Below are 13,817 nucleotides of genomic sequence, written 5' to 3'. Positions count from 1 at the left end.
GAATCCTTAGAAATAGTACTGTCTGGCTCCAAGGTGCAACTGTACAAGACAGACGTAACTTCTTTTCAGTCGGCTATTTGCCAAATGTAGTATGTCTGTCACCAATTCCGCATAACAGCTACTGGCAGGTCCTACTTAAAATCATTATTTTTTTTTAAGGCTATCGACTTGGGAGAAAGGAACCACAGAGGAAGTCTGTTGAGGGAAGCAGTCACTACACGAAGGCATGGCATATACTGAATGAAAAGTACATGTAGGGAACCAGCAGTTAGCGTAATGGCTATGTCGCTGGACTCCCACGTAGTCGACCGCGGTTCACGTCCCGAACCCGGTGGCTTAAAACTCACGCCGGGCGCGTGTGCGAGCGTGCCCAAGATCCCGAGAGGAGAATGGAGGAGAAGGGATTGTGGCGTGACCATCCCCCCTGGGGGGCGATTTCTCGCTTTCTGTCTCTATGCCTCTCTCTGTCTGTCTGGCGAGCGCACGCACCCTACAGTGAAAATCTCTCCAAAAAAAAAAAAAAAAAAGAAAAGTACATGTAAACTGTGGAACGGGTTTTCTAAGTAAAAGTCTAACGTGTTATTTATTTATTTTACATCTTTGGATGTTGCCAGGGGGACTGTGCACTTATCAGTGAGAGAAGGAGCATTCACCAGTGGGGTGTGGTGGTTCCACAATCCTTGTTCTCCCTCCCTTTCTCTTAACAGGATTTGGAACACACATGATCCTCTGCCTGGTGTTTTTTAAGCTGCCAGGACTGGGATTTGAACCACGGTTGGCTATATGGGATCTGGCTCCCAAGCATAGGGCTCAGCTACTGTGCTCTGGGGTTGGCTCTCTAAGATGTCATTTCACATATTATTTAAGTTGAAACACTTTTTATGTTGAGGTATCCTGTAATCACGTTTCCATATTATGGAAAATAATCATCATAGAACGCATTAGAACAACCAGTTCGAAAGCTAAAACTAGGAGTTCTACTTCTGAACATGAGTGCATGAAGAGCGCTGCAGATCTGTCCCCAGTGGTGACAGTCATATAAGGCATAGTCTCTCAACAGTGTTCGTCAACTGAATATCCACATGTAAAACAATAAAAATGAAATAATGAGAATTTTCTCACACCGTACACAAAAATGAACTCAAAGTCTTAGGAGTTAAAGTGCTTAGAAAAACACATAGGAGCTAATTTGTATAATCTTGGATTTGGCAATTAATTCTTAGATATGACTCCAAAAGCATAAGCAATGAAAGGAAAAAATAGATACACTGGACTTCATCAAAATAAAAAAACTTCTATACCTTAAAGGGCATAATCAAGAAAATAAAAAAATCAATCTGAATAGGATCTGTATTTGGAATACATAAAGAACTCTTGTAGCTCAGTAATAAAGATACAAACAATTCAACTTAAAAAGGGGTCAAAAGATCTGAATAGGCATTTCTTCAAACAATATCCATAAATGACCAATAAACACCTGAAAAGCTGCTCAAATTAGCATGTAAAAAGAACACACCAGGGAGAAGCAATTCAAAATGACAATGAGATACCACTTCATATCCACTAGAGTTGCTCTAATTAAAAAAAAAAAAATCAGATAAAACCAATTGCTGATGAGGATATGGAGGAAGAGAAATCCTCCTGCACTGCTGGCGGGTATGTAAAACAATGCAGCCATTTGGAAAATGGCATGGCAGCTCCTAGAAGGCTTGAACATAAGTATGACAAGACCAGCAACTTCACTCTCTTCACTCTCAGGCATTGGCCTAAGAAGAATGAAAGCATGTTCACATACAACTTTGTATACCAATTTTTAGAGCGGCATTATTCATAATAGTCAAAGTTGAAAACAACCCAAATGTCTATCAGTGAAAGGATAAATGTATTATAAAAGACAAATAAAATGTGGAGTAGCCATACAATATATATTTTTTGGCTATAAAAAAGAATAAAGAATCAAAAAAATGTTACAACCTTGCTGAACCTTGGAACAAGCCAAGTGAAAAAAAGGAGGAAGCCCTGGGTTTCCTTAGCAGCTTGCCCAGAAGTGGGGCAGGAGGAGAAGAGGGAGGAATGAGACTTGAAGACAGTCATCAGGCAAATATGAAAACCTGGACCCAGATTTTTCATTACAAATGATTTAAACATTATATATAACAATATTGAAGAAAAATGTTTAGTTCCATATTTATATCCACATAAGTATATATGTGAATAACTTGTTTTAGTTAAAATGATGTAACACTTTAGTTTTTGTGTGTGTGCATGAGATATAGATTTGGATGCTAATACCCAAATGATACTTAAAACCAGCCATGTAATGTAGCGTGTATGAACAATTATCTTGAATCTTACTAAAAGTTTCCAGAAATAAAAAAATCAGCAAAATCTGCACCAGCCAGGTGGCAGAGTGGTTATACAAGTTGGACCCCACCTGGCTGACTCATGATGTTGGGTTCTGGACTCAGCAGCTTGAAAAATACACAGTTGTGTGTGTCGTGTCTACGTGTGTGTATGCTCAACTTACTGAGAGAATGAAAGAGAGAGGACTGTGGTGTGGTTATTCGCCCCCCAAGGGAGTGCTTTTTCTCTGGCAAGTGCATGCACGTGCCTTAGAATAAATTTTAAAAATCAGTGAAATCAGAGGACCAGCAGATGGCAGAATGGTTACATCACTGGACTCCCATGTAATCAAATGCATATCAAGTCCTAGACCTGGCGACTTAAATCTCATGCCGAGCATGTGTGTGTGCATGCCCTAAATCCCCAGAGGAGACTGCAGAAGGAACTGCAGTGTGGCCATGACCCCAGGGGGTGCTTTTCTGCAGCCATTGCATGCACTTTATGGCAAAAATCTCTCTTAAAGAAAAAAAAAATATCAGTAAAACTGGGGCCAGTAGATGGCACAGTAGTTAAGGTGGTGGGCTCCCATGTGGTGGGACTGCAGTTCAAGTCCCAGGCCCAGCGACTTGAAATTCACACCCGATAAGTGTGTGTGTGTGTGCCCCCAAAATCCTGAGAGGAGAATGGAGGAGAAGGGATTGTGGCATGGCCATCCCCCCCAGGGGGTGATTTCTTGCTTTCTGCCCCTCTCTCTGTCTTTCCAGCATGTACCACACACACCCTGTAATAAAAATCTCTCTCAAAAAAAAAATTCAGCAAAAACCTAAATAAACAACATATTCCATTTTCTCATATACCTATAAAAGTAATAGGAAATCACTCTGCATGATTGGTATTATTAGGACATAAGTTCTAAGGAGTATGTCTTTTTTATCAATTTAGACATAGCACCTACAACTGTGTCTTACAAAGGGTAGAGACATGCAATAAGTAAAAAGGAGAATAAACTTGATAAATACCATAAACAACAGTAACTCAAACACTAAACTCAAATAGTAATTTAAGTCTATTTGGAAACTTTTATTTTTTTAACTGTGAAAAACAATTACTTAACTCTCTTTAAGAATTATTTTACTATTATTATTTCTTTCTAATTTGCTCTAAGGCATGTGCACTCACCAGAGAGTGAGTGGGAAAGTGAGAAAGCAAGCATCAGGTCAGTGACTCGAACCAAGGTCAGCCATATAGGAGTGCAGCACTTCAACCACCAAGCTACTTACTGGCCCTCAACTTCTTAACTCTTAACAGCAAACTTCTGAGGAGTTATCCTTAAGGTTTAATTAATGTTAAATCATTCTTTTGTATTGACTTTAAATTTCTAATATCTAAGTAAATAGTGCTTTAGAGGAAACTGATGAAATATATGTGGATGCAGAATATACTTGTTAACATATGTTGAGTTCGTATTAGAATCTTTCTTAGGAGCTTTAGCTACTGAAATGAAAGAACATACCACACTCAGCACTCTTATATTAAAATTTTTTATTAAAACTGCATCTTTATAACATATTTAAAAGGTCATCTTCCACAGACAAATATTTAAGAAAAAAATTTCTATATGCAATTATTGGCACACAAATTTAAAGACATAATTAAAACTAAGCTAAATCTTTCTCTATATAGATGTGCATCTATATAGCGAGATACAGGTATATCTCCAAAGCCATGACAACGACCTGGAATACCTGAGTTTTCAAGTTGTTGGTTTTCCAGGTAGTGTGAAACATTTTTCATCCACTTCATAAAGGGCGTGGCCGATCCAGAAAGAAACTTTGGTTGAGAGATTCTGTCTGCCGAAGATCACACAGAAGTCCTCGGTGTAATTACGGCTTCTCGTCAGAGGCTTCCTCCAAGTGGAGGTCAGTCTGTGATGTCAGGAATGACTCCCATGTGGCAAGGCACTGATAATGGAAACACACCGTGAGAGGATGGCAGTTCGCTTTTGGCATTAAATGGATCAACGCATCTTGGCAGATCTGCTCCTGTAGCAGTCTGTCCTGTTCCTCTTTTCCCATCAGTTTGTCAGCATCCTTGTCATTTTCTACACGTTTTAATTCTTAAAAGAGGGAGGCTATTGTTAAATAGAAGGAAAACACTGAAAGTTAAAAGATTATCACAGAGTAGTGTGCTAAAATAATATGCTATTTCCCAGGTGCCGGGAGAAAGCAGAGCTCTACGACATAGAGAAAAGTATGGATCCATTTGGATCTGAGAGGCAGGCATTAGGCGTTCAGACAGAGCAGTGATGATCCGAGCATGCCTCAGTCACAGCTTTGTTTTAACTGTGCCAGAGGACACGTGTGCTGGCTGGAGGTAGAGAAACAGAGAAAGAGAGGGAACAGAGAACCACCATGGGGCATGGTCACGCTGCAACCTTTCTCCTACATCTCTTCATTCTTTTGGGATTTGGGGCATGCACATACATGACCCCAAATTGCTTTTCATGCCTCCAGGTTCAGAACTTGAACTGCAGAGTCGATCATGTGGGATTCAGCTGCCTTACCCACAGGCCACCAGCTGGACCAGCCTCGGTCAGATTCGAACCCCACCTCATCCAGTGTGAGTTTGACTGGGAAAGTCGATTAACCTTTAATAGAGTTGCTTTGGTTATCAATTAGGTTAATGATAGTACTTACAATGAGGGCAATTGTGAAAATTAAACTTATGCAATCTCTGTAAATCTCTATGCAGAATGCCTAACAAAAAGCAAGTGCACGAAATAATAATAGTTCCTACAGTCTGGGATCCATTGCTCCTGGGGGTGAGATCTGGTCACTGACATGCCACAGGAAGTACCGAAGGACTGGAAGGGACTGAGGCGGTGGGAGGCACAGACACAAATGCGGCTGGCTTGATTTGCCTCCGGCTGATCTGGCAGACTAGATTTGGGAATTTATCTGTAAGAAGTCCATCAACAGCAGAATTTTGCATCATGTCCGTGCATATTTAGGATTCTCCTCAAACATACTTACTCTAATGTATATTCAGCTTGAGCTAAAATTAATTAGAGAAAAATGTTTTTTCCCATAGTGAATAGATTGCTATAAACATGTATTTTTCCATATAATTTACTTCACAGCTGAAGTAATTAACATTGGTCTATTTGTCTAAACTACAATATATATGTATGAGAACAGTAGAAAACACTGTTGAAAAATAGAATTGTCAAATAAGAAAAAGATACTGAGTGAAACTTATCCAACAAATCACTGGGCAAAATAGTGGATATCTGTTTTATAATATATATATTTTAAAATTCAGGCCTTGAATAAAGCTGGTCTCTTTAGAATAGTCAAGTCTATCAAGACTTTAAGGGATATTTTTGCTTTAAAACGTTTTACAGGGAGGGCTGGCAGGAGGCATCGTGGTTAAGGGTGCTGAACTCCCACATGGCTGACTATGGTTTGAGTCCCAAACCTGGCGCTTGCTTCCTCACTTTCCCGCTCTCTCTCTTGCTCTCTCCCTCTCTAGTCAAATAAAAACAAATAACTAAATAAAGTTAAATAAAATAATAAAAATAAAAAAAAAATAGAAACCTTGGAGGTTACTGGGGCCAATAACAATCCAAAACCATAGTCACTGTCATGAATCCATTCTGGAGTTGTATTTACCTTCCAGTAAATGACTCACTTTCTGAAATTCTACTTCTCATATATATACACATAATAGTAATAACTAACTCAAAGGAATAATAAAAAACAGAATGAGGGAGGGGTGGAGAGGTTAGGAAAGAAGATCAAGTTAGGTGGCTACTACAGGAACCACCAAGACCTAGTGACCTCCTGTTGCATAGCCCAGGATGTCTTTAAGTATATCAACAAGTCTACACTCATGAAAGACTTCACATTTACTGTATTTTCCCATTTTTGAACCCTTAATTATTTCTAACTGTCCAACTATACATGCAAGATTTGGGAGGTGAGGGTTGGACGTAAAACATTCATGTTCTCGACAAATATTTTTGAGTTCTTACTGTATGGCAGGTGTTAGGATAGGTGCTGGGGCATAGCCCTTGTCCAAATATAAACGATGACGTAGCAAGAAGCACAAGGAAACAAACACAATCAATGCCAGGGTCTATGAAGTTAGAGAGGATGATGGGAGTAAACAATGGTAGCGCCTAAGTCAGACCAGAGTGTCCCGCATGTTTTTTCATAGATGGGCTCACTAGTTGAGACTGAAAGATGAGCAGAAGGTAAGCCCTGGAAATCTGCATGTCTGTGAAAGGGCGACTTAAAGAAGTGCAAAGCAGGGATCAAGAACTCAGGCTCAGGACTTCGGTCGCTGACCAAGGTTCTGAATCAGGGACTAGATTTATTATTCTGCTTCAGTCAGTCAGACAGACAGACAGACAGACAGAAAAGACACAAAATCAGTGTTCAAGACTCTGTACATTAGAAAACAAAGGACAGTGGTCGCTGAGATAAGAAACATTCAGGTGAGCCCCAGGATGACCATAAGAGTTTATGAGCTGAACTGTGTTCTCCAAATCTAAGCATGGAAGCCCAAACCCCCAGCATTTCAGCCCATAACCGCGTTTGGACACAGGTCCTTTAAAGAGGAAATAAGGGAAAATGAAGTCATATGGGTGGGTCCCAGACTATCTTGGCTGGGCACTTATATGAAGAAGAGATCTGGATATATCGAGAGGTGCCAGGGATGTACACAAATAGGAAAAGCTATGTGAGGATATGGCAAAATGAGGCCATCTGCAGTCCAAGGAGAGAGACCTTAGAAGAAACCAATCTGCTCACACTCTGATCTTGGGCCACTAGGCTCCAGAAGTATGAGAAAGCAAATTTCTGTTTTGTAAGATCCCAAGAATTCAACAAACCTCAGATACAAGCAACATGAAGAAAAGTACATCAAGCCACTTTATAAAGAAATTGCTCAAAACTGGTAATATAGGAAAAATTATTTAAAGAAGCTAGAAGAAAAGGATGTCATATCTAAAGGAAAAAAGGTAAGAAGGACAGCATTTTCCATTCAAAATAATGGAAGCACAGGAAGACTGAGGAACAATATTTTAAACCAGGGAAAGAAAAAAAAATACTGCCAACCTAGAATCCTATGCCTAGGTAAATATCCTTCAAAAATAAACCTGGAATAAAGACGTTTTCTTACATACAAAAGCTATGAAATTTATCACCAGTAGATAATATTACCAGAAATAAAAGCTATGAAATTTATCACCAGTAGATAATACTACCAGAAATGTTTAAAAAGAAAAAAAATATATAGTCCCTCAGGCAGAAAGAAAATAAGAAAATAAGATCAGATAGAAGTAGTTCTTTACAAAGTAATGAAGAACACTAGACATTGCAACTATAATACATACATTTCTTATTACTTAAATTTATTTAAAATATAACTGGCCATTTAATGAAAAATAGTAACATCCTGTGCATCATTTAATATTTGTGTAAATAAAATGTATGATCAAAATAGCATACAAGCCCAGTGAAAGGGAATGAAAAACTATAATTATAGGTTCTTACCTGATAAGTGAAATGGTTTATTATTTGAAGGTAGACAATAAATTTAAGATGCATATAATAAACCTGAAAGTAACCACTAAGATAATAAAAGTTATGCTTAATATGCCAATAAAAGATGTAAAATGAAATCATGCAAAATTGTCTATTAATCTGGAAAAAAAAAAACAGAAAGAGGAAAATGGGAACAATAAACAGGTGGGACAAATAAAAACACAGCAAGCTAACAGACGCCAACCCAACCATAGCAATAATCTATTCAAGTGTAAAAGACCATGAGAGATGCAGGCTGTCTACTGAATAAAATACAAGATCCAACTGACTCTGTTTACATTTCTTAAACAATCTTCAATTTGAGAACACATATAGGTTAAGTTAAAACGATTTTTTTTTGGGGGGATGTGGTTGGCTCCATGGCCAACCACAGACAGAATTGCAAGGAGAAAGGCAAATCTGCAATTATATCTAATTCTGATACCACTTTCTTAAGAATTGATAGAATCTATGGACAGATGGGGCTGGAAGGTGGCATGGTGGTTAAAGCACTGGACTTCCACATGGCCAGCTGCAGTTCAAATACCCAACTTGGTAGCTTGCTCTTTCTCTCTCTAGTCAAATTGAAAAATAATAATAGTAAATACAATTAAATGAATAATTCTTTTTTTTAAAGAATCTATGGATAGAAAATCTGCAAAGTATAGAAGATTTGAACCATACTATCTATCAACTTGACCTGATTCATATATACAGAACAAAAGGAGAATATACATTTCTCTCATTATACCTATAACATGTACCAAAATAGACCATATTTGGTGCCACACAGAAGGTCTCAAAAATTTTTATTTTTTTATTTTCCACCTTTCTAACTTGCCAGAGGGCACATGTACTCAAAAGATAGAGAGAATGAGAGAGAGGGAGAGAGCAAGAAAACAACCCCTCATGGCATGATGATGCCTCAATCCCTTCTCCATTTCTGCCTTCTATGGATATTTTGGGTATGCACATGCACCTACTCAACATATTTTTCAAGCCATGGGATCTAAAACTCAAACTATGCAGTTGGTCATGTGGAATCCAGCTGCCTTAACTACCAGACCACAGGCTGGGCCTTCAATAAATTCTAAGAGATTCAAGTTATATGAAGTATATACTCTAAGTATAATGGAAATTAGAGATCAGTCATAGAAAGACATCTGAAAAATCCCCAAACATTTAGAATCCATGTAGGACAATTACAAGTAATTCCTTATGTTGAAGGAGAAATCAAAAGAGAAATTAGAAGTATTTTGAACTGAATAAAAATGAAACACAATATATCAAAAGTTTTGGTACACCACTAAAGTAACATATAGAAATTTATAGTACTAAATGACTGCATTAGAAAAGAGGAAAAGTCTTATGTCAATGACTTTAGTTTCTACCTAGCAAACTAAAAAAGAACAAATTTAATCCAAAGTAAGCAGGAGAGAAACGAAAAGAAAAGATCAAAATGAGAATCAATGGAAAAAAAGAGAGAGAGGGAGAAAATCAATAAAATTAAATGTTGAACCTTTGGGAAGATTGATAATTAAATTTGTGGGGCCAGCCCCATGGCCTAGTAGTTAAGGGAGCTGGGTCCTACATAGCCAACCAAGTAGTTTGAATACCTGGTGGTTTAAAAATCAAGATAGGTGTGTGTGCATACAGGCACAAAATTCAGACAGGATGGAGAAACAGAGGAGAATGGACTGTGGCTTGACCACACGCCACTGGGAGGTGCTTGTTCTTCTCCCTTTCTTATCTGCCTCTCTCTGGTGAGCCCACCGGGTGGTGAAAAAAATTAAATAAACTTTAAATCATATTGATCCATAAAACAAGTGAGATCAGGAGTAAGAACTGTAAGATCAGATTCTACTGAAGGAAAAAAGCAAATATTACAAAGCACTTAATGCCCACTTATCAATATTTGACAATATAGATGAAATGAATCAATTCCCTGAAAGACACAAACTACCAAAATTCACTCTAGAAGAAACAGATAAATTGAATGAGTTTGGATTTGTAATTAAATATTTTCCAATTTACCCAAACTGAAGACATACGAGAGAAAAAAAATATGCCTATATTCCTCATAAACATATAGAAATTATAAACAAATATTTAGTAAATCAAATTTAGCAATCAATACAAAGAATTACATACTATTACTAAATAGGGTTTATCTCAGGAATACAAGATTGGATTAATATTTGAATATCAATGTAATTGATTATATCGAATCCAATACTATTGCAATAGCTACAGAAAGCATTTGTCCAATGCTTTGTCAAATTTTCCAGTATCTATTCCCGATTTATATATACATATAAAATTAAGAATAGATGATAGCTTTGGGGCCAACAGGTAGCATGGTGGTTGAGAAACTGGACTTATATATGGCCAACTGTGAGTCCCAGACCTGGCTGTTTGTTTTCTCTCTCTTTCTCTTTCTCTCTCTCTGGGAACCACATGTGCCTTATAACAAATTAAACCATGATTATCATAATAAATAAAATAAAATGAATAATTAAAAGAGAAAAAAGAATAGATGAGAACTCCTAAAACCTGAGGAAGTACATCTATCATACAAAACCCTAGTTAATATCAGATGCAGATATGTAATAAATGATAGCTGTTATAAATTTTACCTCTGCTTTATAAATACAAATCTTTCAGCACATTCAAAAAGAATAAAACCTAAAATTACTAAAGCATAACTTAAAAAAAAAACAAAAAACTATTCACCAAGTTTATAAAACAAAGAAAACTGTTAATAAGGTTGGGAGGGTTGATAAGAGACCAGCCTACTTTACATGTGGTCTCTGTGAATCCACACACAATCTAGTATCTGTTAACCCTGCAGGGCAGCCCAAAGCAATTACCGCTTTCAGAAGATATCATATCTTTTTAATAATTCTGTCAAACTATCATTTAAATAAACTTCTAAACGTTCTCAAGGTAACATTCAAAATGAAATTCTGAGCAATCTTCTCTATTTAGAATTCCTGTCAAAGAAGTAATCCAAATTGCACCAAAGATGACATTAGTCCATAACTGAACAAACGTCTATCATTGTCATTTTCAGCTTCAGAGATGCTAGTTTAATAAAGGTCTAAGTAAGATATTTAGTAGCCATCAATGATGATTAGTGGAGAGAATGAACATTTTCATTTCTAAAGTAAGTACCGTAAAGGACAGTGAAACACAGTAAAAGAGACAAATGAACTATTTAACTATTGCCTTACCATCCCCCACACCAGAGACAGAAAGAAGATTCACATGTTTTGAAATACAGAACATTATATAAAATTAACATAAAACAGCAACAGAAGTTACAACTGCCAGAGATTGATATGAATACTTGGTTAGGAATTATAATAGTTGTCTATATGTCATCTTCTGTAAGTCTCATAATGATTCATAAGAATCCTATTTAATAGAAGAGAAAGCTGAAGCTTAAATAGTTGAAACATGTTAATGATACTACAAATCTCAAAAGTGAAACAGCCAATATTTATATATCAACAGATGGAGAATAACAAATGTCCTAAATTACCACCAGGGTACATATAACGACTCACTGGGCCATCAAAATGAGATGCCTTTCTTTTATACAGTGGAAAGAATTTTATCTATCTACCTACCTATTTATTTATATATTTTGCTATAGGAAATGTGTGGTCACCAGAGAGAGAGAGGATAGAGAGGGTAGGCCACAGTTATTGAATGCTTACTATGTGTTAATACTGAGTTAAGAACATATATTGAGTGTTCATTATGTGCTAGATACTGAGTTAAGTACTTCGTTTATTTATTTGGCAGCTCTGACACCTACTTCTTTTATTGTGGTATTTCAGGTTCAAGTAAATTAACACCTTCAAGGAAATTCTGGTTGGAATTACTAGAAAGATACTTATGAGCATGAAAACTTAAAAATATTTTATGTCTGGCCATTCTATGAGAGTATTCAACTTTGCTTCTAAGGGTTTTGTTTCATCTTCGCATGTATTCCATTATATAGATAAATGCATATATATATATATATATATATGCATTTGTATTTTAATAACAAAACAGACCTGAGGTAGGCACTATTATTTTCAGCACTTCATAGATGAGTGTTCTGAGGCTCACTGAAATTAAGAAAAGTCCTCAAAGTCACTTAGCTCAAAGTCAGAAGTGATGCCCTTCTAAAGCTCATACTCTTCGCCACTATGTGACAATACCTGCATAATGTTTGACAGCTCTATGGGCAATGCCTTTGACCTGCTCAAGGAAACAGCTGATAGAAAATTTAGTTTCACTCAAATTATCATATTAACTTTTTCTTCATTCATAAAGTATGATCTATGTTTCTCTATGATAATAAAATAGCTAGAAATTTGCCTAAAAACAGTAACAATGATGTTTAAAAGCCTAACCTTACCATGTATTTCTTTTAAAACAAGAAATTTCCATAGTAAGTCAAAAGTTTTTGTGCTTCTAACCTTTTACCAATTAATCTAAAAGCATCTTTCAGGGAGTATCATGCTAATTGACTTGCATCTCTTTTAATAAACTAACAATGGTAAATATGACTGAATGTCCTCTAATTTTTTTAATATGGTTTCAAATACACTTGGGCACAGATAATACTACTTACATTTCGAAGGAAATATCAAAGTTCAAAATTGAAATCATTTTATACTAAGTCAATAACATCAAAGAAATATTTAACATGTATAAAAATGCAGGCCATGCCTAAAATGAGGGCAATGGGTGAGTGACATTTATAATTGCTTTTTTTCCTTGTAACTCTAAGATTTTAAACACGAATGAGAACTTTCAGAAGCAATATATTTTGAAATTCTGGAGTGTAATTAATCCAGAAAGAAATTAGAAATGATATTGGCTGAGAAAAGCAATTTCTATTATTTTGCAATAGCTCAAAATCATTTATTAAATTTTATTTTTGGAAAAGTCTAAATTCACTTCTGATACCATCTGCCAATTTATAATTTTAGAAATAGTAATAACTTTATAATAACAGGATTTTCACATTCCTTTTCTAAAAATTACTTTATTTAGTTTTCAAGAACGGAAGAGGTAAGTTGGGTCTTGCAAATACTGAAAATACTTAAATGACAACATGCAGTTATTGCAAAAGGACCCATTAGCTACAAACGCCATCTTGTGGTCCATTTTTTTATTATCTGTAGTACTATTCTGTAAATACCTAACTCAATATCTGATAAAGATAGATCCCTTTATTTTGTGAAATTCTTACCAAGAATGTTTTTCAAAAGCTAATGTTCATAATTATTTCAATAGTATTATTAATGATGGCAAAAAAGAGGGAAAAAACAAATATTCAACTACTAGTAATCTCTACTCTAATAAAGACAAATCAAGATAATATATTACATGAAGATTATTACACTATGTAGAAAAGTATGCAAAATCAGTAAAAAAAGAAACTAAAAATAATACATATTCACTTTAATCATTATGACACAAAATAAATAAACGTGTGTATTTTAATGTCGATGCATTCAGAAAATTTAAAATTCATAGTTTGATCTTAAAATAGCAAATTATTTTTCTGTAATTATATTTATTTATTTTAAAGAATTTAAAGCTTATTTGTTTTTTTGTTTGTTTGTTTGTTTGTTTTTGAGAGAGACACACAGAGATAGATAGACACCTCAGAATCCTTTACTCTACAAACCACCCTGGTCTCGGCCAGCCCAGATCACTGGCAAGCCTGCAGGTACTGGACATGCTCAGGGAGGTTCCAGGATGCGAACTCAGGAAATTTCATGTGGATTCACTCGTGTTACTACTGTGCTACCACCTGACCTCTATAATTATATTTAAGTGTGCCACTCTCTAGGAAAAAGGGTTATGGATATTCTTTAT

General features: G+C 36.0%; 1 protein-coding gene across 2 annotated transcripts in view; it reads right to left on the bottom strand.

The window, feature by feature from the left end:
• Window positions 1-3,879: 3,879 nt before the first annotated feature.
• SNX7 (sorting nexin 7) overlaps window positions 3,880-13,817 on the bottom strand; it is a 92,802-nt gene continuing 82,864 nt past the window's right edge. For both annotated transcript variants that reach the window (XM_006169016.3, XM_027768499.1), the window contains exon 9: window positions 3,880-4,304. In XM_006169016.3, the coding sequence (XP_006169078.3) occupies window positions 4,227-4,304 (78 nt within the window). In that variant the 3' untranslated portion in view covers window positions 3,880-4,226. The remainder of the gene's footprint in view (window positions 4,305-13,817) is intronic.

Source organism: Tupaia chinensis, unplaced genomic scaffold (assembly GCF_000334495.1).
Source record: "Tupaia chinensis unplaced genomic scaffold, TupChi_1.0 Scaffold146687_1, whole genome shotgun sequence".
Classification (NCBI taxonomy): domain Eukaryota; kingdom Metazoa; phylum Chordata; class Mammalia; order Scandentia; family Tupaiidae; genus Tupaia; species Tupaia belangeri.
Note: the sequence above shows the minus strand (reverse complement) of the source record. Positions and strands in the feature narration are given on the sequence as shown.